The 27693-nt window shown below is 35.0% G+C and overlaps 4 protein-coding genes and 3 non-coding genes across 8 annotated transcripts; 3 read left to right on the top strand and 4 right to left on the bottom strand.

Moving 5' to 3' along the window:
• Positions 1-579: 579 nt before the first annotated feature.
• LOC124639484 (protein takeout-like) lies at positions 580-21433 on the bottom strand. Its single transcript, XM_047176872.1, has 6 exons — positions 21280-21433; positions 4683-4775; positions 3608-3755; positions 2851-2984; positions 1711-1876; positions 580-927 (listed from the first exon to the last, which is right to left on the bottom strand). Exons 1-6 carry the CDS (start codon positions 21344-21346, stop codon positions 789-791), a joined length of 747 nt encoding a protein of 248 aa, XP_047032828.1. The 5' UTR covers positions 21347-21433; the 3' UTR covers positions 580-788.
• On the top strand, positions 6875-8858 carry LOC124639483. Of its 2 annotated transcripts, none has more exons than XM_047176871.1 (5): positions 6875-7794; positions 7931-8062; positions 8203-8259; positions 8341-8433; positions 8661-8858. In XM_047176871.1, the coding sequence occupies exons 1-5, from the start codon at positions 7404-7406 to the stop codon at positions 8855-8857; spliced, it is 870 nt and encodes a 289-aa protein (XP_047032827.1). In that variant the 5' UTR covers positions 6875-7403; the 3' UTR covers position 8858. The 2 variants fall into 2 exon arrangements, with proteins under 2 accessions (XP_047032827.1, XP_047032826.1); XM_047176870.1 differs by having other exon boundaries at positions 8197-8259.
• LOC124639482 (putative nuclease HARBI1) lies at positions 8842-10507 on the bottom strand. Its single transcript, XM_047176868.1, has 3 exons — positions 10026-10507; positions 9633-9910; positions 8842-9514 (listed from the first exon to the last, which is right to left on the bottom strand). The coding sequence occupies exons 1-3, from the start codon at positions 10295-10297 to the stop codon at positions 8940-8942; spliced, it is 1125 nt and encodes a 374-aa protein (XP_047032824.1). The 5' UTR covers positions 10298-10507; the 3' UTR covers positions 8842-8939.
• On the top strand, positions 18027-18098 carry Trnat-cgu. The gene has a single exon. It is a non-coding gene; the product is annotated as a tRNA-Thr (tRNA).
• Trnaa-cgc lies at positions 18794-18865 on the bottom strand. Its single transcript has one exon. It is a non-coding gene; the product is annotated as a tRNA-Ala (tRNA).
• Trnat-cgu lies at positions 20558-20629 on the top strand. The gene has a single exon. It is a non-coding gene; the product is annotated as a tRNA-Thr (tRNA).
• A 1566-nt stretch (positions 21434-22999) lies between the features above and the next one.
• On the bottom strand, positions 23000-24679 carry LOC124639610. The gene has a single exon (XM_047177052.1). It carries the CDS (start codon positions 24677-24679, stop codon positions 23528-23530), a length of 1152 nt encoding a protein of 383 aa, XP_047033008.1. The 3' UTR covers positions 23000-23527.
• Between the last annotated feature and the right edge of the window lie 3014 nt (positions 24680-27693).

Here is a 27693-nt window from a genome sequence, read left to right as displayed (position 1 = left end):
TTCTCAATAAATTGAAATGCCAAAGAAAACCCCATAACGAAATAATGCTTTATTTTCAGTAACTCCCAGGTTTAATCAAAAGTGGTCATTTCCATCCACCAGTCGTTTGTAGTGGAATCATAAAATTAGGCAAAGATAGGTAGGATTGTTTTTATAAATAACGAATTGATAATAGTTAAAATACTCATTGAAATAAACACACCTAAATAAAAATTGAGTTGGCAACACTGCTGTCAGAGACTAATCGTGGAATTATTGATATTTCAGTAGTCATAATTAACGAATCATTCTGCAAAGCAATTTGCTTAAAACATGCTCAGCAAGCCAATCTTGGAAGAAAGCCACCCGACGTAGAACTGAACGAAAGGAACCCCAAGATAATAGCGAGGGAACCGATCCTGCACCAGCCAACCAAGACGTCTTATCGGCAAAAGTTCTAGTATTAGACAACAGATGGCGTTATTACGAATAATGTTTCTGACTCCCAGAAAGAAATTGTACAAAGTCAATCTTCGACCAATTTCAATTTAAATTATAGTAATAACAAATGAGATATTAGAGGCAAATAAAATTCAATAGTTTTTATCAAATTATTTACTTACAAATTAAGTTATTCTTAATTAATCTTAACTTACGATAACGAAGTCTAGTTAAAGCAGCTTCAATAAATACCTCATACTTGAAGATGTATTATTTCTAAAGTTCTATTATTTAAAGGATTGTCCTTACATTAATTATTGCAACTACCAAATAAGTCTTGCTGCTCAGACGCAGCTTAGTATAATAAATTAATCCTCAAGGAATATTTTGTTCATGGGCACTCTGTCAAATATTTCATTTGTGACATTTTGGAAAACTGAACTGAGCGCTTTTTCATAGGATTCCTTCAGCTCGCTGAAGACCAGGTCCGAATTTGCGTTCAGGAATCTGAAAAGTTAAAGGTATTGTAGGTAAATACGTAGGTATGTGAAAAAGTTTAAGTTTACCAGTTTTACCACAGTTGTGGGCAATGTGGGCATGCCCTTATTTACTGACGTCACACTTCTTTGTATGTACTCCTCTATGCAGGTATTCCTTGAAGTAGGTACTTCATTATGTAGGTACTTCCCCTATGTAGTCTTTTTTGTTCTACCTTTTTTACTACCCTAAGCACCCTAAGTACCCTAAGTACCCTATGTAACCTTATTTACTCAAAACACCCTTATCTATTCCTATGTATTATACTTCCTCTATGTACTTTCCCTATGATATCTTTTTTTTCTCCTTTTTTTACTTCCATATGTACTACCTTATTTACTTCCTTATCTATTCCCTTATATACTCCATTTTTTTAAACACATCAATTATCATCAAATGATCCCTCCCGCTGTGGGTTAGCAGCGGTGTCAGACTCTTACTGTCTTAAAACCGTCGTGTTCCGTCGTAGGCCTTTTATGTACCAGGGCTGCGGTAACTCTTTCGAACAATCCCGCAGCCCCGGCAGACCTTGGTTCTGTTGGGCTCCGCTGGGGCTTATATACTCCCTTATATTATACTCTCCCAATGTATTCCTTCAAGGCTCAACACACAGTCCGACGGGCACTGCCGCGGGCGCTCTACTCCACCAGTATTCGACCACCCGCTGTTATTTCTACGATTAATGACGCGAGGTGCCACTAAGTTTATCACCAACTACACATTGCTTTAAACATTCTAGTAGGCTCTACTCACTCATTCATATTGTCTCCGAGAACCTTGTCTCCGTTGAAGAGGTTGCTGAAGTTGAGCAGTACTCGCTGTGGGATGAACCGCACTCTATAGTCCTTGATGTGCATGTATGTTTGTCCGTCGCGTGTTACCGGCTCTCCTATCAGGTCGTGTTTCACTACCAAGTTCACTGGAAATGTTATAAAGTAATTTGAAGAATTTGCGTTGTAATGTAGTTATAGGCACTTGAATAACGACACGTACAATGCAAAATTATCCATGAACTGAAAATATTTTTTCAAAAGCAGAGCAATATTAAAAATGGGTGTACTATGCCAAATCGAATGACAAATAATCAAATATCAATTGATCGACCACTATAAATCGAAATTCTAAATACTCGAACATTCATAATATCGAATGGTTATTAAATCGAACATTTAATACATCGCGCAGTCAATACATCGAGTGTTCAAAATATCGAATGTTCGTTTGATCGAGCGTTAAATGCATCGCGTATTAATCCTATCGAAAAATTTATATTTTTTATGAATACAAGTAAAACCCAAAATTTATGAATAATTTTTACATTTAAATGTAGTTTTTATTATTTAACATTTTTTCAATCGCATTATCATCCCTTTTGCCTCTTTTTTGTAAAGTAGGTCTTCCCAATCCCGCGTTTGCCTTTTTAATTCACACAAAATTTCAAAATGTACCTTTAAAAGATAAGAATTAAAGATTAAAATATGATTTATTAGTAAATTTTGGGCGAGTAACTGTGATTTTAGTAACTGCGCGATGTATTGAATGTTCGATTTAATAACCATTCGATATTATGAATGTTCGAGTATTTAGAATTTCGATTTATAGTGGTCGATCAATTGATATTCGATTATTTGTCATTCGATTTGGCATAGTACACCCATTAAAAATCATGCATAGAACTTGAAATCACAAGAACTTTTGTAATGTTCAACTACTGCAGGGCGTTAATTTATTTCTGCTGCTACCTACTAGATAGCGTTAATATAAACACGTGTAGTTCTACTATTACTCAATAGATGACGCTAATTTCAACAACAATAGTTCTACTTTATCCCATCAGATGGCGCTTACTGTAACTATTAGTACCGCTACTGCCCACTTGGTGGCGCTACTCACCCATGGTAATGTTGGCGAGGCCTTTTCCTTGTATCGGCAGCAGTAAGATCCTGCCCCTCATTATGTAGTCAGCTATGAACTCCATCTTGGGCGTGATCGAGTCCGTCCTCAGTCTGTAGTTTTTGAGATCAGCCCTGGAATGTTTTTTTTAGTTATGTAATGAAAGTGTTACAAAACGATTTGGCAGTGTCTAATAAAGATTAGGGAGTCTAGATCTCTCTAGCTATCTCTAGCTAGGATAATAGTCACATGTCATGGTTACAGTTTCCAGGCTTGTGTGAACCCATTTATAAAAGAAATGGACTTACTGTACTGCGTAGCAGGATATTTCAACGACAATATTTATAGTAATTCCTATCCCAAAGATTGTATTTTAACAATAATATTGCAATATTACCTATATAGTACAGATAACTAACTATATTGGCTATGTGCGCGACGGTGGCGACGCGTAGCGTTTACAACATTTGCGGAAGCTGTCAAATAATAACAATGTAAACATTATAATTTTCTTTGCAAATATAAATAAAACCAAAGATTAAAATAGTATTGTTGACATTATTTAAGTGCAATTTATTCAATAGTTTTACTGTAAAATGAATATAATAATAAGAACCGGGTTTGAAACATCCGCATTTGTTTCCAATTTCTGCCGTGTTGTGCGCTGCGGTCGTTATCTGTCCGCCACTACTCGCTTTGCACATAGCCAATACAAACTCCTATTTACCCCAAAGATATGATCTAAAGATAGACTTACTTATACAGCGTGAGCACGGAGTCAGTGAGCCCATGAAGCTTGATGTTCTTGTACATCTGCGTGATGACGACCGGCCCTGACCCGGAGTCCACGTCGATGCTGTTCACGTGCAGCGGCTCCATCTGTGGCACTGATAGTGAGGGGATGCCTGCGAGGGAGGGAAGAGGGGTTATTGGCAGATTTCTGCAATTCTTGGAAGGTTACTGCTGGACGCCTTTTGTAATTGGTGGTCTTAAGAGACGTGAAGCTGGTACTTAATGGTAGCTTGTGATTACTTTGTGGCGAAGGTCATTCACTTCATATACAGCTGAATTTATTTCAACTCTTTGATTTGGGAGTTCTTGATTTAGATACCTAATTGTCTTCTTCTTAAATTACAAAGAGGAAAAAAATCTTTCATTGTTTGTACACGTCTCCAAACTACTGACGAGTTTTGAAACATTCTTTCAGAGTTTGGAAGTTATAGGTGCATTTCCGGTACGAGAAAACGATCCCCAAGGTTGAGGGCAAAATCTCGAGAAATAGCTTGTGATTACATAAACAGTTGCCTACTTAGATTCTCTCCAATAGAATCAAAATCGCGTGTGCTTCAAAATAGTGTCAAATTCAGTAATGCGGAAGGCGACTTCAAATAAAGCGAAAACCACGTGCGTTGGTCACAAATGACTTGATTTGTTTTGTTAAGTCATCACACACGTAACGATTTGTTCGTCAAAATGTTTTATGCAACTCTGCTGTAATGAATTTGTTGGCAAAACCTTTTGTGCCTACCTACATGCTACAATTACATTGTAAATACCTAGTTTTAAGTTTGTATTACTTTCTTCTTGTTTTTATCTCCCCTAGTAACTGTATTAGGAAAACTTTACTTCATACACACTTTAGAACACAAAAAGTTAAATCAATTTTACATCTTTGCAGCTCTGATCAATTAATTTGACCACTCTAAAGTCAACCATTTGCTGTTTCGCACGCGAAGTTTTTGTTCTTACATTTTAACTATCGCATTCACTAGTAGCCATCTTTAGAGTGGTTATTTAAAAAGTACTGTTTTTACAATTAATATAAAACTTACCTTTCTTCATCCTCCGGAGCGCATCAGGGACGGCCATTTTGAGGCACTCGTTCAGTTTCGCGTCCTTTTGCCGGCATTTTGTGAAGTCGTCCGCTGTAAACAAAAATGTTGACTTTTATATTATAGAACTATAATAGCAAACTTTATAACTATAAAGCTTAGCCACCGCAGTAAAACGTCAGTAGTCGACTAAACAGGCTTAAAATTGACGGTCTTGTGTCTGGTCTTTCTCCGGTGGTGTCGAATTGTCCATAGCACTAAGATGAAAAAACGGCAGAGAAGGAATAAAGAGTGAGTGGTTAATCTCCTTCGAAAACTGCTAGTCCATCCAGAAGAAAGCAGCTTCGTGTTCAATTACCTGCCAGGAACCTTTTGAAAAGGCGATAAGTACAGGCTTTCAGTTAACCTACTTTACGAGCATCAACATACTATTTGACTACAACCCAACTTTTGCTGATCCTTACAGGTGAAAGAAACGGTACTCGCATTGCTATATTTTATGCACACACACGATGTCATGGCCACAAGCTTCACAATTATTTCACATAAAAAGCAAAATAACAAGACTTTCAACACAACTTTCGTCACGACCTTCACAGAAAGTAATTTCCTATACATATAGAGTATGGAAATATTTATTTATAGCTGTTACTCAATGGATATGGAATAATTCTGTCGGGTATCGTTTGGCAACGTGACTGCCGACCTTGTAACAAATAGATGGCTTGCAGATGTGTCACTGCGTCGGTGTATGCAGAAATACCAGTTTGGCCAGTCTTTCAGATGCTTGGGGTAGTGCAGGTCAAGGGACACTTTTTTTTGTTTTTGTTTGAGACTTTTGTAGAGATGTCCACATAATGTAGTTTATTTTAGTTGTTGTGGGTATGTTTAAAATATATACATTATTGATATTTAGTAGATAGATGATCCTTCATAAAGATGAGCATTTTTTGAGGATACCCAATTTTGGTACAATTCAAAACATATTGAACTTAAGCATATGTGTGTACGACCACCCATCTTAAAATTAAAATGTGTTCGTTAGTATTGTACCTTACAAGCCTAGAAACACAAAGGGGGTATTGTGTTCCATTTCAAATTACTTACTAGCCTTTTTCGTCGCATGCCTCAGTACATACCTATGCATTCTTGTTCCCCAAAAGGCCACCAGTAAACTTTAATTAATCAGTTCTATTCGAAGGCACCGGTTAGTGACAGGTTATATCTAGACGCGATATTCAATAAATAAATATGTATTATACCTATGGACCTAATTGGTTCAGCTGTGGTTTTTATGTTTAACTATTTTCAGGAATCAAGGTAATAAAAGTAGTGGTAAATGGGGTACCCACAAATAACTGAAATATTTTTTCAAATTGGAACAGACTGTGGAAGAAGAAACTGAAATAAGCGCTGTTAACCATTCCACAAACACGAGAAAATTTCTCTATAAAGTCACACAGTTCAGTAAACTTATCTCTCAGTAACTTATTAACCTTCTGCCACCATGTCTACATATTGTAAGATAACTTCATGTGATCTGACACACGTAAGTCAGCCTCCGAGTGTTGCAACCAGCCGCCACTGCAACCGATACTGCAACTGCAGCCGGCTAATTGTGTACGAGATTAGAAATAATACTTATGTAAGTACCAATTAGATTTTTGTCGTAGGCCTTTTATCTGAGCAAGAAACATTCAAAGCAGGTTCAACCGTTTTACTTGGAATGAATGAAATGTTCTGGTATTTTAAAATTATATTGGTAAGTAAAAATGGTAGCTCTAAAGAAGAGATGTTAAAATACGTTTGTTGCCCGTGGTACTACCAATAGTACTACCAGTAGTACCACGGGCAAATTTTTCTTCCCGTAGTACTACCAAGCGGTCTGGTAGTACCACGGGCAAGAAAAAACTACCCTTGGTACTACTGTCAATATTTTAGTTTTTTTTCAACCCTTTTGTTGTCACAGTTGATATTGACATCCTAGAAAGAGAATTGAAATATATATTTTTTTAATGTGGATATTTTTGGTACTGTTTCGTAAATAGGTCTGGTAGTTGTGAAATTTTTCATTGCTCAAAATCGACAAGAGTCAAAAACACTTAGTTTTTTTTTCACAAATCAGAATTAATTATCTACTTATGTTTTTCGTTTTATTTATATTAAGTAGATAAGTATTATATTAAGGGTCTGTTTCAGAATGTATGGATAAAGTTCCAAATAACTATGTTACACATAAATTATTCGGATGATAAAAGTTCCGAATAAGAAACATTGCGTTTCACAAACATAATTTATCTAACACATAACTATCTGAAACTTATATGTAAGTGCGGTGGCAACACCATATACAAACGTTTCGTTTCTTGATGTCATTTCATTAAGTACAAAAAAAAGTAAAAGAAACTACTTATAAACATATTTCAAATTATACAAGAAACATTGATTTACTTTAATATTTTTATAAAATTAGTTATTATCCACATAACGGTTATAAAAACTTACACAAACGATTTTATGGCAAATGAAAATTGCTGGTAACGAAACGCGTTTGACAGTGACAATTACTCACAGTCACATATAAGTATTAGCAGCCGCGCGTGGTAATTTAAATTTTTTATGTTAGTCGTTGGTGTTTGTGTTTCTGTTTTTTTGCTATTCTTGCGATTTGAGTGTACCTCTTGAATACATTTATGCACAGTCATTTCTATGTATTGAAAAATGACATCAAAACGTGAACGAAGCGTTAACTTCAGCCGGGAAGAAGTTGAGCTTCTAACTTCACTCGTTGCTCAACATAAAAGCATTTTAGAAAATAAGAAAAGTGATGCAGTCACATGGAATGAAAAAGAACAGTGCTGGAAGACATTGGAGGCACTATTTAATAGCAAAAGCGGTACTAATTATCGTAGTGCCAAAACATTAAAAGCGAAATACGAAGGAATAAAAAGAAATACCAGGAAAAAGTCTGCTCTAATACGTGCCGAAACGTATCGCACGGGAGGTGGACCTAGTGCTGCTCCTCCTCTGACGCCAGTAGAAGAAAAAGTGAAAGACATGATACTGTTGTCTGTAGATGGAATCGAAAGTGAATTTGATTCTGATCATGTTGGTAAGATCATAAGTTTAAAATTGTTATTAGTTCTGTACTACTAATATGACGAGCCGATCTGTATTTTGTATGTAAGTGAATTATAATACAATTGTCATGCTCTTCTCTTTCTTATTTAATTTTATTTATGTTGCAGATCCTATACAAATAGACACAGTATGTCCTCCACCAACACCTTCCACATCCAACCAATTAACACAAAACATTGAAATGATTATTGCAGACAATAACTGTGTCCAAGTGGATACCAATATAGAGCATCACATGAGTAAGTTACTTTTTCTACAAACCAATTTAACTTAAATAGCCATATTGCCACTTGTTTTAACTAAAATGAAATATTTCTACCAACAAACTTTTCATCCATTAAACTCTTGTTAAAAACTCCATTTTCGTTTTCAGCTGAAGGTCAGTCTACACAAAATGATGACTCTGATGAGGAAGGGCATTCCAGAAGAAAGATAAGTAAGTAGTGTTCCTGTTGTGTCTCCGTGTTGTTGATAAGCACACCTTCATAACATTCTCACCTTTTCTTTTTAATTTTAGGTCAATATACTACACCCAAAAAAGTTGCCAATGATGAGAAGTGGACTAATTGGAAGCCAAAATCTCTGCGCTCCAAAAAACATCCTGCCTTATGTAAGTTCTTTTAATCGTTCTTGTTTTAGTTCATGTATTTAGATATTTTATATTGATGTGCAGTATAACAGAGTTGCAATGTAATGGTTCAACCGTCAACCTGTGGTTTGATTGGAACTCCACTATAGAAGAGACCTAGATTGTATGGGTAAATTAAATGATGTTGATACCAGCTTGTGTAATTTTTACCAATACATATTTACAATAAAGAAAATATCTTGTTTCAGCTGCTGAGAAGATGAAAAGGCCATTCGAAAGAGTAGCTGATGCAAAATTAGAGATTGCAGATTTACAGAAGAAGATTCTGGAGGAAGAATTCTTAAATAAAAGAAAGCAATGGGCCTTTGAAGAGGAAGAAAGGGAGCACAAAAGAGAAATGTGGGCGTTGGAAAAAAAATACTTTTTAAATAAATTTGAAAAATAAATCGTTTTTTATTTAACACAGAATACATTTAATAACCTACTATATTAATGGAATGCAAAATGCCTATAAATGACTATCATTATTATAGTAATGAACCAAAATAATCATTAATTAAATTACTTCGCACTGTTGCATCCCCCACATTTTCTAGACTACTTTGATTCACAACATCGTGTTCATCTGGCTCACCCACGGGGTAAATGGCTTCAAAATGGTCATCTCGCATATCTATTGCAATATTGTGCAACACTGCACATGCCACTATTACAGCCTGTACACGAGATACAGATAGCAAAATTTTTTTTGATAAAATAGGGAATCTGTTTTTCCAAACCCCATAGGTTCTTTCTACTACATTTCTGCTTCTTATTTGGGATTCATTATACAGATGTTCTGCTGGAGTCATAGGAGTTTGTAGTGGAGTAAGTAGGTATGAAGTATTTTCATATCCTCTATCACCAACAATTACACAGTTTCTAAATTCTCCATTTTGAAGTCGTTGCTTTATAAAAGAATTATTAAATATTGTTTGATCATGAGCTGCTCCTGGCCATCTAGCCACTATGTCCAAGATCCTTAACTTTGCACTCACTACAGTTTGCACATTAAAAGAAAATTGTGATTTCCTGTTTCTCCATTCTTCTGCATTGTTTCCACCTGAAAATAATGTAAACAGCATTTATAAAAACAGCTCAATTTGATCATTTGGTACATAGTTTGACAAATAATCCTTTATTTACATTACCATTCATAGTACCTATTTAATATATATTACCTGGAGATTTTATGGGTACATGGGTACAATCGATAGCACCAATAAGCCTTGGGAATTTAGCTATATTGAAAAACTCTTGCTGTATGTCTTCAGTGTTGCTTGGGAATTTGATAAACAACCCACGCAATCGTGCAATAGCTTGTGAAACCAGGTAGACAAAGCGACTGGCAGAAGCTTTGCTTACACCAGAGAAATCACCTACTACTGTAAGAAAGCTTCCCGTCGCGTAAAACCTCAATGTTAACAGTAGACGATTAATTGGCTTTATAGCCAAATTCCTGAAAAAAACATTGGAGTTAGATCAGGTATAGTTACAGTAGGTATATACAATAGCTAGACGGAGCCGAGACATTATAAGAATACAGGCTGCAGGTTAGGTATATGCTTACTTACCTTTCTGTAGGGACAGATATTGCTTTCTCAATAATTGAATACACAAACATCACAGCTTTCTTAGTGAGTCTGAAGCGCGCCCTGAAGTCCGTTTCGTCTAATGTCTCCATATAGTTTATTCTTTCCCGATACACTGGAGTCTTGCGTGGTATTGTGAGTCTATCGAAATATTCATCAAACTCATCTTCAAGAGTCTCAAAAATGTCCATTGCCATTGAAATAGGTATATAATTGTTTAAAACACAACACGAACGAAAGAAAGAAAATGTCATTCAATTTTAACTGTCAAACACACTACTTATGTGTCGGATAACTGTGCTATTTGCCACTTCAACCGACCCATAACTTATCGCTGACTTTATATGACACATAGCACTATTCGAAAGTCGTGAAACGCAAAAAATGTGTTTATCCTACAAATAAGTAACAAATAGCTTATTCGGAACTTGTGCAGAACTTATCGGTACATTGTGAAACAGACCCTAAATAGGTAGTGTTATTCATTAAAATTATCCACCGCATTGAGTAGGTATTGATATGAACATGTAAGTTATGCTGTCCTAGTACTTTATTTTTTTGGTTCGGCCGTCTTCTGTAAATTAGATTTAAAACGTACTTTGCGTTCAGCGCAGATAGTGTAGGCATTAGGTGCACTTCTCAAATAATACATCATGCTCAAATGGTGCACTTCGCAACTGGTGCTCTTCTCAAATAAATTTCTTTGTTATAATTTATTTTGGAGTAGGTGACTCTTTCTTACATATCTTTTTTTTGTCATTTTTGTATGACTTTTTATATTACTTTTAATTTTTTTCGATTTTTTAATTTTAAAAAATCATGAGCCTAAAATAAATATTTGTATGGGATAAGGACAGGAGGATGATTATGTATATAAAAATATTTGAAATAAGTTCGGACTTTGACTGTTTGCCTACTCGCTACAGCAGCGTAGCGAGTGTTTCAAAACTTAGAATCCTGAGCGATAGCGAAAGAATCAAAAGAGCACAAGGTGAAAAATCTTTGCACTCGAGTGCAACACGTAACTTTTTATCAATCACCGGAGTTAACCTACCAATCTCGGAATTTCGATGCAACTGCTCTCCCCGTGTACCAAGACAGCATAACTTACCTGAGTATTCCAATGTCCAGACGGAAATGCTGACCAAGTACCAGGATAGCATAAAATACATCAAGTAAATCCCACGAGATCAAGGTATTCAATAGGGTTGTTTCCTAGTATTCATTTAGTTAAAATTAAATAAATGCAACGAAAGTTCACAAAACTAGAAACACGATAAGCTATATTATATTATTTATAACTGACCATATATTTTTAAATTAATTTATGAAATTTTAATTTTGAGCCTGTGACGTCACGCCATTAAAAACGACGAGAAGAGACCGATGACGTCATCCTTTCTATATTTGACAATGACAAGTGTTTGACAGTGACAGATATATCGAAATAACCTCAGAATTAATGTTTTGTTTATTTGCTTCTGTGAAGTTCTGTGTGTTAATTGCATTTAAGTGATACAACTGCTAAAGAATTATGGAGAAAGGATTTATGAAACCTGATAGTTCCAATCTGCCAAAAGTAGACTCTTTTATGGTCGCTCAATTCTTTGCCAATAACCAAGATTTTTATTCAGCGGTACGTGGATGAACAGTTTATTTAGAGCACTAATGGTCGTATTTCCACAGTCTCGCACAACACAAACCTTGTAGACATTCATTTAATTTAAGTTTTTTTAAAAAGCATCAAATCTTTTCGAACGCGGACACAAACATAACCTCAATATAAATAAACACAAACTTTACGTTTCTTTGCACCATTTCATTTTTCCGCGTACACAACTCAAAACATTTGAGGTATTTTATTTTTGTGCAAATGTATAAAAATAATCTATATGTATAAAATATTATAGTTTTTGTAGCTATTTTATAAAAATACATTATTAAAATTAAGAAATCCATTAGTTGGTATGTTAGTTTTTTCTCGTTAGATGTGCTTTAAAATGTAAAGGAATGAACAGAGAACGTTGACGTCACAGTCACGTGATCTAGCGTTTTCTGAGTAATATTTTAAGACAAATAGAAAAACATGTAATACATAAAAAATAAAAAGATTTGAGACGAAAAATGAAAGAGAGGGTGATCTTAAAATTATTTAGAAGCTATCTAAATAGATTTCCGAAAATTGGAAACAACCCTATTCTAATTTGTGAAAAAAAAACTAAGTGTTTTTGACTCTTGTCGATTTTGAGCAATGAAAAATTTCACAACTACCAGATCTATTTACGAAATAGTACCAAAATATATCCACATTAAAAAAATATATATTTCAATTCTCTTTCTAGGAGGACAATATCAACTGTGACAACAAAAGGGTTGAAAAAAACCTAAAATATTGACAGTAGTACCACGGGTAGTTTTTTCTTGCCCGTGGTACTACCAGACCGCTTGGTAGTACTACGGGAAGAAAAATTTGCCCGTGGTACTACTGGTAGTACTATTGGTAGTACCACGGGCAACAAACGTTAAAATAATATATAGAGATAGGATCAATAAGGAATACCAGATCTATTTATGAAATAGTATCAAAATATATCAACATTAAATAAAATATATATTTCAATTCTCTTTCTAGGATAACAATATCAACTGTGACAACAAAAGGGTTGAAAAAAACCTATAATATTATAGTTCGGCCATTCAGAGAGTGCGTTCCTGACACGTCGCGATTGAACTGACGACGTAATAACATTCATTGATTATTGATATAATAATGTTGTTTTAATGCTCCTCAATTGTTAAAACGGTAAACAACCAGCAAAAATATTTTTATCGTAACTGCAACGCCATTGCAAAGTTACGTCGTCAGTTCAATCGCGACGTGTCAGGAACGCATTCTCTGAATGGCCGAACTATAACAGTAGTACCACGGGCAGTTTTTTCTTGCCCGTGGTACTACCAGACCGCTTGGTAGTACTACGGGAAGAAGAAATTGCCCATGGTACTACTGGTAGTACTATTGGTAGTACCACGGGCAACAAACGGGAATGTCTATGTGACTTGGATGGTCACCAATCCTATAGAGCCACCGCACTACGAGGACCTAAGCCTATAGTCACTAAACCCGTGCTATTTTACTGCTCTTCAAAACTTTTAATAAAAAATTCAAAAACATTTAAAACTATGTATTTATAAATAGTTACTATTTCTAATAAATAATTCATAAGAAATGATCTAAAAGTACGTAATAGTATCGTAACAGAAGTTGAGAACATTCGGTAACATTGTAGAAACATCGATGGAAAGGCCAAGGTTGGCGTTTAGAAAGAATTGCACGCTGCTATCTCCGAAACTGCTGAACCGGTTTGTAATGTTTGGTAAATAAAGATTAATAGGTTTGTTACTCTTTTGGTTACGTCATGTTGAACAAATTATGAAGTGGTATTTTGATTATGATTAGTGATTTATTGTGCTTTTTTTGACGTTTGCAAAAAATATGCTAGATTTTTTTGCTCAGACGTCACTTCAATGTTTCCTTATGGATCATCATCACATCTGAGTCACGGAGTACAGGAAGATATAGAGTATTTTGTAAGAAACTATGCTTTGAACTAGCATCCCGGAAAACTACAATCATCATCCAAAATACCCATGCCAATTATGATACAATCGCTTTATTTATTTTAGGGTGATATCGTTAGATACAATATTGATAATAAGGTAAAATTCTAAAGCTCCTTCCCCAATAAGGGTTAAATCGATCAGTTTGGCTGCAAATAGAGCAGATACATCATACACCGGTCATCAAATGATCCTTCTGGCTATACTAAAGTCTATACTATACTAAAGAAGTAAAGTCTATACTATAGAAGGAACAGAGGTGTTTTATAGTTAGTAAAAATCTGACACTCTCTATCACTACCATCTTTTCATGCCATCCCATCCCAGAAAAAAAGACAGTTAAACATTCAAGACCGCCACACGTGTCGCAGTCAGCTCAAACTACTGTCATATCTACGATACTTAACTCCTTGCATTCCAAGCCGATTGCTGCCCCAAGATGTTCAGGTTATTACTAAATATCCATCATTTGGTAACGCATCTGGACGTGAAACCATACCTACCGGCGCTTGCGGCTGATTTCGCAGCAACTTGGTAAAAGCAGCTCTTCTTGTGAAAGACGCGACGGCCTTCAGTCAGGCTTGAGCTTTGAGCAACCATTTACAAACAAAGTCATGTGTGGATAGTGTTGCATTGGTTTTCGAAGATATTTGTGTAATTTCTCTCGTTGATAATAAGAACAAGATTAATAAATTGTATTTCCAAAAAAGTACACTTTCTGTTATCATTAACCCCAAACTAGACAAAGCCTGTATCTTGGGCTCTAATTTAGAGAGGGTTTACTAATAAAATATAAGTATATCGCAACTTACTATGATCTAACTTCAAGCCTTCTTAAAAAGAGTAACCATGGAGTTTCTTCAGTTCTTCTCCATAGGAAGCTACTTTTGGAATACGCAACTAGAATCAAACTTATTTATATTTTCAACGTTTATAAGTGCTTGTAAAGGCCTAAATAAAATAAAAAAATAATAATAAATAAAAATTTATTTAATAAAACATAGATCACATGAATTAGTAATTTAAATGTCTCAGATGTTGAGGTAAAACAAACTGTCTTAATAATAACATTCGGATAAACTAAGTTAATCTAGGCTAATATCTACATACAGGCAATAATAAAATAAAAACAGTTCTAATTCTAAACATAGGGACCACCCGAACTAGGTTTATTTAAAACTGTGAAAAAAAAAATGAAATAAAATAATTTGATTTTGACTTCAAGTGAACGATGCTCTAAGCACCCTGGTATCGAATTTGTTACTAGAATAGTTTAGTAGAATTATGCAAAACATGTGTCTACATACTTGATTCTACTTGAGAGACATGACAACTACTGGATTTATAACGAGCTAGATATACTAGAAACATCGAAGTCATTAAAATTACCTTTGAATAATGAAATCATCGTCTACGCCAACGTTTTCCTGTCTTTGTTCGACTTCTAATAGATACTCTATTAAGTTTTAAAGTTATACTAATAAATAATTCAAATTATTCTCGATTTACCTACTCTAATAAATCCTAGTTGTTTGTTGCAATAAAACATTTTATTGCGACACAACATGCATACATACATAGGCACTTCGTAGTCTGAAAACTAGTCTTACCAAGGGATATCGGGTAACCCGGGTGACTGAGTTGAGGAGGTTAGATAGGGCAGACGCTCCTTATGGCACACCGATACTCAGCTGCATGCGGTTAGACTGGAAGCCGACCCCAACATAGTTGGTCAAGCAGAAGATGATTTTGCAAGATCAAAAATAAACTCATATCCACTTTACTTTCTCAATACTTTCACAATAGGTGCACTTGAAGACATGAAGTTAGTATTTCGGTCGAGGCTAGGACCTGTGACAGACGAACATACATGACAACACCGCCCAACCTTGACATGCTCTTACTCATATGCAAATTGATGTTTACAGACATTTAAGGAAACATTATTACTACTAGTTGACCCAGCAGAATTCCTGCATTTACTAAAAAAAACCGGCTAAGTGCGAGTCGGACTACTATACCATTGTTTAGAAAATGAGCAAAAAATCACGTTTGTTATATGGGAGTCCCCCAAAATATTTATTTTGTTCTAGTTTTCATTATTTGTTGTTATAGCAGCAACAGAAATACTTACGTCATCTGTGAAAATTTCAACTCTCTAACTGTCATGGCTCATGAGATACAGCCTGGTGACAGACGGACGGACGGACGGACGGACGGACGGACGGACGGACGGACGGACGGACGGACGGACGGACGGACAGGCAGACGGACGGATGGACAGAGGAGGTCTCGTTTTACCCTTTTGGTACGGAACCCTAAAAATGGTATTTCTGCGATTTCACCTACATTCCATAAGAATTACTTCCTGCAACTGGGTAAAAAAGCAGTGTGTCTGAGTCTTTTCTATACCTATGTCTTTTCTCAGGTTCTTTTGTTGATTTCGTGTTTGCAATTGTAAGCACTTAAGTGATAAAACGTTTGCATTGCATCAAGAGATTTAATAAATGCTATTATAAGAACAAAGTGTGTATGCAAGATAATGCTTGCATAGGTTTGTAAAATAAGACCATCAGCCAAATTTTCCTCTCAGCATCCAAACAATAATTTCCATCAATTTTGCTAAAAACAAAATCTAAGCCGAAAATCCTTCCACGTCAGGTCAAGGCATGCATTGCGGTGACCGATGCATGTAAATAGTTGCATTGTGTGCTGTAGTGAGTATTAGTATGCGTGCGCGCATAGGCGTGACCTTGAGTTTAATGTTTGACCCCGTGGTTATTGGTGCTGTGGACCACACTGGACGATTAATTGAGGAAGTCTGATGTGTGTGTCAAAAAGGAAAAACTATGGGTTAGCAAGGTGATGAGGAAGCCTTAGATTTGGTGCTATTTCGTAATTTGTAGATTGTTGCTCGATACGAACAAGTTAATAATATTAAAACCTTCTTGCATTCCGTTGTCTTTAATCACACAATTACGTGTAATTAACTTTCTTTTTCTCTTTCTATTTTGATCTTTTTACCCGTCATCATTCAATGAGCCTTTCTAGCAAAATTCATCTCCATACGTACGAACATTAACTCCTTTCTTATTCATCTCAACTTTCAGGCAATCCATCCATATTTTATTTTGTCACCTAATCATTTCTAAAACTAATTTGGCATCTTTCTATTATCACCTTTCTTATCGTATCTAAAAAGAACTTTTTTAACAGTTTGCATTATTAAGTTCTGAATGATCTCAAGTCTACGCATTCTTCGCCACAATTGGTGAAAGGGCTGCACAGATTGTCATGTAATCGCTACTAATACTTACTTAGTACTTACACACCTAACCTCTGGATTTTGTTGTTTATCTAGTGAAAGCCCGCGTTTAGCGAATACGGAAACTGCGTCTATTACATGATCGAGTACGTAAGTGTATACTATTTAATAATACTGGTTATGTTGTGTTTGTTATATATAGTTTGTAAGTGTAATTTGATTATGGATTCGTTAGATCAGATGTCGGAAAAAAGTGCGTGTGAATATTTTTTTGTGAAAATGTTATCATCGATTTTGTAATAGGACAGAATTATTTTGATACGGTTTTTTTTCCAATTTTGAATTAATCTTGGAGTGATGATTAATTATCTTATTCCTGAATGAATACATGTGGCCAAAATTATAATTTTGAAACCGATTGTAAAATAACTCAACTAAAGTTAGTTGGACGGGCTTGTCTTGACAAACAATGAGACAAAAATGTAAACAAAGGAACTCAACACGTTGTTAATTAATGCAAATACTTCCTCGTTTTTTGGCATATGTCCAGCAGTGGTCTTCTTACGGAAATACAACGAGTAGTTCATCAATATCATGAGGTAGGTATATGATTAATTACAGTACGTACCAAACGTTAAAAATAGCTCACTTACGATTAAGGATAGGGATTTCAAAGTTTAACTTTCAAGTTCCATTAAACCTACATAATATGTATATATGGCAATTTCACTATCCGGATTCTCTCGAATTGGACCAAAAGAGTCAGATTTCTACAGCAAAAATAAGTATCTTATGGGGATGATCAGAAAAAAATATTAATGGCCCGGCATAGAATAGTCTTAAGGAATACCCTTAAGGGTTTTATTATAAAAGTGCATGACATAACCTAATTTAGACACTATTGGCAAAACAAATATTGGCCCCTGAAGATTATAAATACAATTTTATTCGGACACTGTTATAATGTTACACGACAAGTTTTTTCATAAATATTGAACAATAGATAAGTGACAATAATTCATAGTAGGGATGTACCTATGCGAGTATAGGGGTGTAAGAGTAACCAATAGGGGTGTGAAGTTATGGTAACAAATGTCATCGCCTCTTTAGCTCAGTGGTAGAGCACTGGTCTCGTAAACCAGGGGTCGTGAGTTCAATCCTCACAGGAGGCAAGAATGTGAAATATTTTCGAATATATCAGATGCATTCTTTTGGCTTTGAAAAAGTAGCTTACTAGTAGTAGTTAATTTGTTACCAGAAAAGTAGTTATAAAGTCTTAAACACAAATGTGTAAAAACAAGCGAGTTAGCGTATACAGACTAGTTTTAATTTTAATTTCTCGGAATAAAGTACCTGCTCCTGATTATTTTCTGCTCTAGTTAATTTCTCTACTAAATACACTATAATTTCCATTGCCCATAATTATGAGGAGCAATATTTTAAAACGGAAATGTCATAATCAGCATTAAATTAAACACAGAATAAGTAAGAGTGTCAATGTCAGCGTTAAGTTATCAAAAAGTTTACGTAAATCTGAGTAAATAAAGTAAATTATTATGTAATAATTAAAACCTGGCATTTATTAAAATATCGAGTTATTTGCTGTTTCATGCATAACGATATACTGAGTTTTTTCAAATTGGATCAAAAGTTTCTAAGATAAGCCAGTACCTACAATGAATAATCAAGCAAAGTCTTAAACCCCATAAAATTACTATGGATATATCACAAACCATTTTGAACGAATTAAGTCGTTTAGTGGAAATTGTACCATTTTCGTTTGATAACGTTTGTAACATTCTTCCGCTAGTACTAGAGTGAGTAGACTTGTGTCCTGCAGTGGGACAATAAAAAAGCTGACAATGCTTGCCTCCTGTGAGAATTGAACTCATGACCCCTGGTTTGCGAGACCAGTGCTCTGCCGCTGAGCTAAAGAGGCTGCACATGGTATGTAATTACTTGCACTCCACATAGTTCTAAAACAAATTATTTTACCAGCAAGACTATAAGTAGTTATTAAGGTAGTATGGGTATGGTATGTAGTCATTATAGTCTATTTTTAACCCCCGACGCAAAAACGACGGGGTGTTATAAGTTTGACGTGTCTGTGCGTGTGTGTGTGTGTGTATGTGGCATCGTAGCTCCCAAACGGATGATCCGATTGTAATGCGGTTTTTTTTGTTTAAAAGGTATGTCAGTCGGGAGTGTTCTTAGCTATGTTTGGTGGAAATCGGTTCAGGTCTTCAAGGTCATCAGCTCGTTTGATAGGTGTGATGGGAATGTTACACGCTCAGTTTACTTGCAAGTATATGTGGGATCTGAAATTTGAAACACTAATGTCTTTTGGAACCACTGAGCTGGTCTGCTGTTAGGGCACGAAGGTAGGAGACGTAACCCTGAACTGCCTTTTAGTAAACCCATCGAGTTTGGGCTCGTTGAATTTGTCTTGACGAGTTCTCTTCATGTTTCTGATTGACGAGAACCTGATGCTGGAAATGGGATGTGGCGAATGAAACCCTGGAATGCTGGAATGAAACGGATAAACCGATTTATATTTTTGCTGAAAATCTAGAATGTCCAAAGGTTAATCTTTATTGTTTCTCAATCTGTGCAATTCTCCCAGAGCCAGTTTGTCATGAGGATTGTTAAACAGCTTCCTTTGGCCGAGATCGCACATAGCGACCCCATCTTAAGATAAAATAAATTAAATGAAAGAAGGAAAAATTAAGGAGCTCCTTTAAAAAGCATGAAATAAAATTAAATTATAAATTTAAAAAAACCCCCGACCCAAAAAAAGTACGCAATAATTATGACAAAAGGTTAAAAACGCTAAACCCTATAAAAAGCAAAAAAATAACTTTTAACACTACGTAAACTAAATTTTGACGTGTCGGGGGACCGCTTCTTACCTTCATAAATACTTACATAAATCAAATGATACTTACCTAATTACAACATTCGTTTAAAAAAAAACACACGTATCTAAAGTAATGAATTAGAGCGGTCCCCCGACACGACAAAATTTAGTTTACGTAGTGTTAAAAGTTATTTTTTTTGCTTTTTATAGGGTTTAGCGTTTTTAACCTTTTGTCATAATTATTGCGTACTTTTTTTGGGTCGGGGGTTTTTTTAATTAAGAGGGAAGTTCACATATCTTAATAAATGATGTACTACATAGGACAAGGACTAGAATAGGTACGGACATGATTAGAAAAACATTCTTTTTTATTTGTCTGAAAATATGTACCTAAGAACTTACAGATCAATAAGACTTGGCATGTAATCTCGCTGATCTCCCACTTAGGTTATTAAGGAAGGGAATCCATAGTTTTTAGCAGTGGTATTGGAGCAGTTCACCCAAGAATCTTTCATAGTTAGCCCATTTATTGAAGAAGGCTTTATGTATGCTACTGTATATAGGGTCTAGCAGAGCATTTCCCACGGGAGACGGGTGTAAGAAGAAGAAGAAGACGGAAAGTGGATGTAAAATAATAAATAGGGCTTAGATACATATATAATTAGTTTTGGAGCTATTTTAAGTGACATTTGTTTTAAGTTTTTTGCATAGGGTATATAGGGGTATATCAGCTGTGAATTTTAAGTGAAGGGTAAGTAATTGCACATATGTGCAGCCTCTTTAGCTCAGTGGTAGAGCACTGGTCTCGTAAACCAGGGGTCGTGAGTTCAATTCTCACAGGAGGCAGGAATTCATATGCATTTCTTACTTTTTAACAATTTTTACCCTAGTGACTAGAGAATAATTTCAATAGAAGAAAATTTAATCAATATGCCATTTTTTTATGAACTGATCTTAAAATGTAATAAATTATATGTAAGTACCTACATAACTTTGTATTACTATCGATGAATTTTATAAAAGATTATTAATGTGTTAGACGAGAAGTGTCAATACACCTATCTAAATAATTTCGAACTCGTAGTTTTTGCACTTATCAACGGAACTGACCGTACAGTTTTTTGACCAAAAAAGTGACTGTACATTTGCGTAACGACTCATAAAAAGAAAGTTACGAGAATGAAAAAAAAGAATCTCACAGCTTTTTGTTGAAGCAAAAAATAATAATATGCTGAAAATCATTGCAATAATTACAATTACAGTTTTGTTTGTTTTGTATAAGTACAGTTTTGGATTTTGTTATTTTAAAATGTTGCTAAGGTTCAAATATTTCATGAATAACTGCTTAGTTTTAGTTACATAATTTATGATAATACGTACCAAATTTAACTACTTGAATTTTAACTAACACTGTGACGAGAAGAAAAGGCACAACTGAATAGCATACAGCCTTCATAAAATAAACAAATTAAGCAGCTAAAAAAAAATCTACTTACGTAAACTAAAATTATCAGCACCCACGCAACTCGCTAAAAAAGCCACAAATAATAATGAATCAAACATTTTTGTTTTTATTTTTTCACTTTCTGCGACACATCGGCGGTTTTCGAACGAAAGTGACAGGTCTCGCGCACGCGCTGTAGGACTGAGGCGCGCGCGAACACCCCGCCATATTTATTTAGGAGCGCGGGAAAAGTTGTGAAATATTATTGCTTCTCAATTTCGTATCATACTTAATAATTGTTGTAATTTTCCATGGTGGAGTAAATATTATTTTTAACGAAATTATTTAACTCATTGGATACTGTTTCATTCTGATATCGCATCTTCTCATTTTCGTAAAAAAACGCTAAGTTACTTAGATCACTTCTGTTTTTTCTTTTAAATAAGCTTTTATTTAAAAGCCACATTTTTGCTTTAAAGAAAAAAATAAGTTAGACATAGAAATTATGTTATTAATTACCATTGTATACCTACTAACTTAAAGTAAAACTCATAGAACCCAACATATAAGTGAAACCGCGGGGTAAGCAAGTCCAGATATACAATAATGATAAGTAAGTGTATTGTTTATAACAACTTAATTTGTGAAATAAATAAATGTTTAATATTTACGAATATATTCACAAAACGTTATTACTGTCCTTACTGAAGGTTTTTGTTACTTCCTGTAGTTTCAAATAAGTATTTGAAATTGATATTTTTTTCGAAAATCGAAAAGGTTGTTAGAAAACTATTGCACTACAGTTTAAATTGTTTACCACCATTTATTATTTCTATGATATGTTAAATATTGTGTTTAAATAATTTCTCGGGAGAAATCATCATTAATTTAAGAGCCCAGCTCTTGTCGGTGCAGCTCCTTCCATTTACACCTATCTAGCGCCAACTCCTGAACTTCCTTATACGTCACAACCTTCACCTTTTCTTTAATTTGCTTGATGTAGCTATATCTTGGACGACCCCTTCCTCTCTTTCCTTCGACCTTCCTTCCACGATGTTTTTGATAAAATCGTCGTGACGTATAAGGTGTCCCATCATTTTTCCTCTCCTATTCTCTATATTTTGCAATAGTTGCCTCTTAGTTCCTACTCTGTTTAGTACTTCCTCGTTAGTAACTCTTTCCGTCCAGCTAATTCTCTCCATCCTCCTCCAGCACCACATCTCAAAAGCCTCCAGTCTGCTTATATCCTGCTTAGTTAGCGTCCAAGTTTCACAACCGTACAACGCAATGCTCCAGATGTATGTCCTTATGAAATTTTTACGAATTGTTTTGTTTATATTAATCTAAATAAATATTTTTTGCTGTAAAAGGCTTGTTTGGCCATTGCTATTCGGCATCTAATATTTCGGGAGAAAACCCGAAAGAAAATAATCTCAAAAACATTTTGAACGAAAATAAATTCCAGAACAGTTTGCTTGTGAACTTCCATTAAATACTGACATTAATAAGACAATCCGCTTACTGCTACTTATTTTTATTCCTCGCCTTTCTAGTGGTCAAAGGCTTTTAGAAAAGGAAATTATCGAAGTGAAAAACAGCTCTTATTAAATACTGGTAGACAGTAGACAGTGTTTACTAATACAACTTAAGGTCACATAGAAACCTTGGGTATTTGCATCAATTAAACACGAGTAGGTACGTCATGAAATTTAAAACCGGCGCGATCATAAAAATTGATCTTCCTAATATAAATAGAAAGAATAAAAAGAATCTTTTTTCAATAATTGAAAAAAAATGCATTTATTAAAACAGATACTAAATCAAAAGTAAAGGTAAATCGTTGTAATTAATAATTTGTGGCAAAACGATGGTTTATCATAATTTAATTGATATGGAAGGTCTATGCGTGATTAGTATGCCTTAATTGCTGGCAGACCATTAATACATACATTCCTGTAACAGCTATCATAGCACAAAACAATGACTCTCACCAATTAATCTTTGTTTCTTTTTACTTTCATTACCACAACAAATAATATAGGTCCTTAGAGACGATTAAGTAAGGTGCAAGCGCGTCACTGGAAATAATATAAAAGTATGGAACGAAAACAAACTCAAGTTTATTATAATATCAATAATATACAGTTAAGTAGGCAATTGGCACATAATAACATGGATACCTTCATCCTTGAAATCATAAACAACATATTTGTTTGAACCGAAGCTGCAATTTAAGCGGTGAATGGCAAAATAGCAAAATTGGCCTGCGTTACCAGAAATTTCCATACGCAAAATATTACCTATATTATAATCACATCATCCTCTTTTATTTTTTTATACTGATATCTGCCATCATCCTGATATTCTTGATAACCTTTTTGATATTTCAGAGCCAAGGAATTCTCCGGTAAATTCCTGTTGAAGATGGACTGACCATGAGAACTTAATTTCACAATTCCGAAGTACACATAGTCTTCTTTCTGTTTATTCTCTTTTCTTCTCTCTTCAATGATGAGAGAATCTTTGACTGGAAGAAGGAGAAGCATGTCCTGTGTATCGCTTGCACCAATCTTCACCTTTGCTTGTATAGTCCCATTGATTTTATCGCCCGAAGACTCTTGCTTGACATCCATTGGCAGCTGGCATTCCACACAGCGAACTTTGTTGTTGTAGTCAGTATTCAATGGAACAGGAAACAAGCGCTCGTTCAAGTAAAATCTGTAGACGCATTTGTGGTCAGTCAAACTGGTAGCACTCACTTTGGAATTTATTCTAGATTTTGCTGAATGACACTCAAAATAATTCTTTTGGCGAAATTCTTTCAGTTTTCTAATGTTCTCATCATTGCCTGGGTCTATAAAAGTAACGTCATCGTCAGAGTCTGAATATATTCTGAAAATGGAGTCTTCAGACACTGAATGCATCTCAGAGACTTCTTTGATGGTGTCCAGAGATGTTTTCTTATTATTGTTATTTGGAGTTTCACGCGAAGATTCATCACATACATAGAAATTTTCATTTTTATAATATTGTTGGACTGGTTTGGATGGTTTTTTGCAGTTTTTTTTAACCTTATTATCATTTTTGACGCATTTTACATTCATTGCACTCATGATTGATCCGATTTTGTCCCGAACTTCACCGTTGCTCTTGCTATCGCCACATCTCTTGCAGTAGTCCACAACATCACCATTTTCGGACTTCTGGATAGTGACTGTGGAATCTGATTTGGTTAATTTCTTAGGCTTCGCAGTACTCTTTTTGGTACTCACCCCGCTGGAACAACTCTTGCTCTCCGTGCATGCTGAAATGGCCTTCTTCGACGTCAGGACTTTTTTAAGCGTAGGTTTGTGGCTCCTGTCAGTTTTTTGCAAGATACCTTTAGGAGGAGCCTTTTCCTTGCATCGGTCACTTGAGCATGGAGGAGCAAAACTAGTTATTTTGGTGGACATTTCGATGGAAATGAACACATAACTATATAACTCTGCCGTCGACAATGATTCACTTGAATTGTTGTAAACATACCGTTGCTATGGTAACTCGATCAGGACGAAAAATGTTTTTGTTGCAAGAGTTTTTATTCCGATTTCCGATAAAATAAATAAGTAGGTAATTTATCCATAAAAATATGTTGCCTATCTTTTGAGGTTCCATATAATAAAATACATAAATAAATGTTGATTTGTGAGAAAAGTAAATATCTATTCTCTCACGCTTGCCATCTACCGACTGGTAGCCAAAGCAGTATGATAAATGCTTCACTATATGCAAGCATAGAAGACGCTAGCTTTTTCATTAGGCACATGAATTCAAAACGGTATTTCCTCAAAAATTTAAAAAGTTATTTTCATCTTTATTGACTGAGTTTTTCTTTGACCAATCCACCATGATTTGATTAAAAAAAATAAAGCAGTCCCTTTTGCCACATAGCGGCGACTAGCAGAACTAATGGTCAATGTTTTTCTATGTGTCGACATAGATGGCGCTAGCTTTGCTTGCATAGGCGAAATAAATAGTAAAACATGGTAAAACTGAGTAAATAAATAAATCAACACCTACAACATTATTACATTGTGAGAGGATCGAACCTTTAGATAGTATATAATTGTGCATTAAAATATCTAACTCGGACAAGACAACTGAAAATAAAAACAGACAAAATTACCTACACTTTGGTTTTGACTTGCTCTAATAATCATAACATTTACAGTGTACTTAATATTTGCGTTGGTTCGTATACAAATAAAAATCTCTGAAACCATTCCCGTGGGTAGTAAAAAGTGAAAACTTATAAGACGTGTAGTTGAGCAATAGTTGAGCAGTATTAGCAGTATTATATAGTTGAGTTAATGAGTAAAACTTCAGTGTGAACTTCTCAGTTATTCCTTCAATCGCTTGTTCTGTAGGGTGACTATAAATATATTATGCACTATGAATATTTTAAGAGCGACAATCCAAATTGTCATGCTGTCAGGAATTCTTCAAATGGCAGCGCAAATCGTCAGCGAGTTCTCATAAGGGATTTAGTCGAAAAAAGAGTGTTACCTAATTGTAAATACTTAGGTACTAATATAACATTATATATGATGATCTACCTACTCCTACCTTCTTTCTTTCTTATTTATTTACTATTGGATATATACGACCACAAGTCACAACAAAAACTCTTGCGCAGTCCCCTTCGTTAGGCAGTTGATCTTTAATGTTGATTATATTATTTGCTGATACATAATGTGTTCTTGTCTCAATTCCTGGTCACCCCCAAGCAACTCAATGGTATTTTCTTAGTGAACTACAAGTTTTAGCGTAGAAGTAGTTTCTCGTGACCTTAATGTACGAAGACTCAATCTTAGTGGGTTTCAATATTATGGTAATCTTGTTAGTTCTGATATCTGAGAAGTTCTTCATGTGGGTTGTAAACTTAGATCTGAAGGTATATTTTATTGAAGCTTTTATTTTTCCAGTTATTTTGAGGTCACCTGAAGCAACATTGTTTATTTGACTTCCACTAGCTTTTGAGAAAACAAGTCAAAACTTCCGACTAAAAACCCTAATTACATGACAATCAGAGCATAATATACCTAGGTTTGTATGTAAAGTTCGTACATATGAAACACTTCTGTTTTGAAAAGAGTGTCTATGCAGCTCATGCCAGGTCTCCTCTATAAGACCTCCTCAGAATCGTGCACCTTTTCAGCTTTTCACGTATCTTTTAAGATACAGGAAAGGTTCTCTTTAACCTTTAATACGTTTATGTGAAACTAGCTTCCGCCCGCGAAGAGTTCGGTTATATCGCGTTTCCAAGAGAATTCTTCAAAAGTCCGGAATAAAAAACTATCCTATGTTCTTTCTCAAGGTCAACTCTATCTCTGTACCAAATTTTATTAAAATCAGTTCAGTGTTTTAGGACGTGAAACGTAACAGACAGACAGAGTTACTTTCGCATTTATAATATTAGTAGGGATACGAACCTTTGACTTTGAACACTTCGCTTTCCCACAAATTTTAAGCCGTAACCAGCATAGCCCAGTGTCACAGTTTTGTCAACTCCAACTGACGGCCTGACACAGGCTTTACAGCAGTCGGCTTGGCGGCTTAATGTAAGCCACGTTAAGCCGTAGGCTCCGAAGTGTTATTCCGCTAACTACCCGAATTTGAGCAGCTTCGTATTTCTGTTTTCAAAACCTACAAAGCTAAGACTGCTAAATGACTACAGATACCGAATTTATCCCCATTTAGGCGACTAGAACTTCTAAAAGAGCTTGTACTAATTTGGATAGGTATGGATATTTTTATTATTATGATCATTTATGTTGGTTTTGGGAAGATGGTAGCAAAATAAATACTGTGACTTAATACACCGACTTCCAAAGTAATGTTTACAAAACTTTACGCTTTATATTTTTGAAATTCAGTTCCTTTTAATACGTTTTTCAAAAGCGGCATGAACGATGCAAGGGAAATAAGCCAATTGACAGAACATAGCGTGGGTAATTTATATATTCCTCTTAATACCCATTCATTTCAGCATGATGTCAATGTTTTAGATACTCTATTCCCATAGCCATAATGTTATGGTTCCCATGCAATGTTGCTTGTGAAGAAACCATTCGAGGTAGTTATTATTGTACGATTAGCATTCAGGACATTAAGCAACTAATGTATAGGCGTATCTAAATGGCTAGGCTCTTGATCTACAAACAATCAGCAGAAATAAGTTTCGTTTGAAGGAAAGCAACTAATGACTAAAAATGTACATACAGCACATCAACTTACCTCAATCTGCCTCTTCAACTGATTTTCAACCTTATCACAATAGTGGAAGGCTAATGTTCGATTGGTAAAATTTTATAGATTTGGGTAGGTTGACCTACTGGTGTCTGTATCTAGGTACTTGTATTTTGTATGTAAAACCATCAACATAGATAACTTGATTTTTTTGGTCTTTTTACTGGCCTAATAGACA

This window comes from Helicoverpa zea, chromosome 19 (assembly GCF_022581195.2).
Source record: "Helicoverpa zea isolate HzStark_Cry1AcR chromosome 19, ilHelZeax1.1, whole genome shotgun sequence".
Classification (NCBI taxonomy): domain Eukaryota; kingdom Metazoa; phylum Arthropoda; class Insecta; order Lepidoptera; family Noctuidae; genus Helicoverpa; species Helicoverpa zea.
Note: the sequence above shows the minus strand (reverse complement) of the source record. Positions and strands in the feature narration are given on the sequence as shown.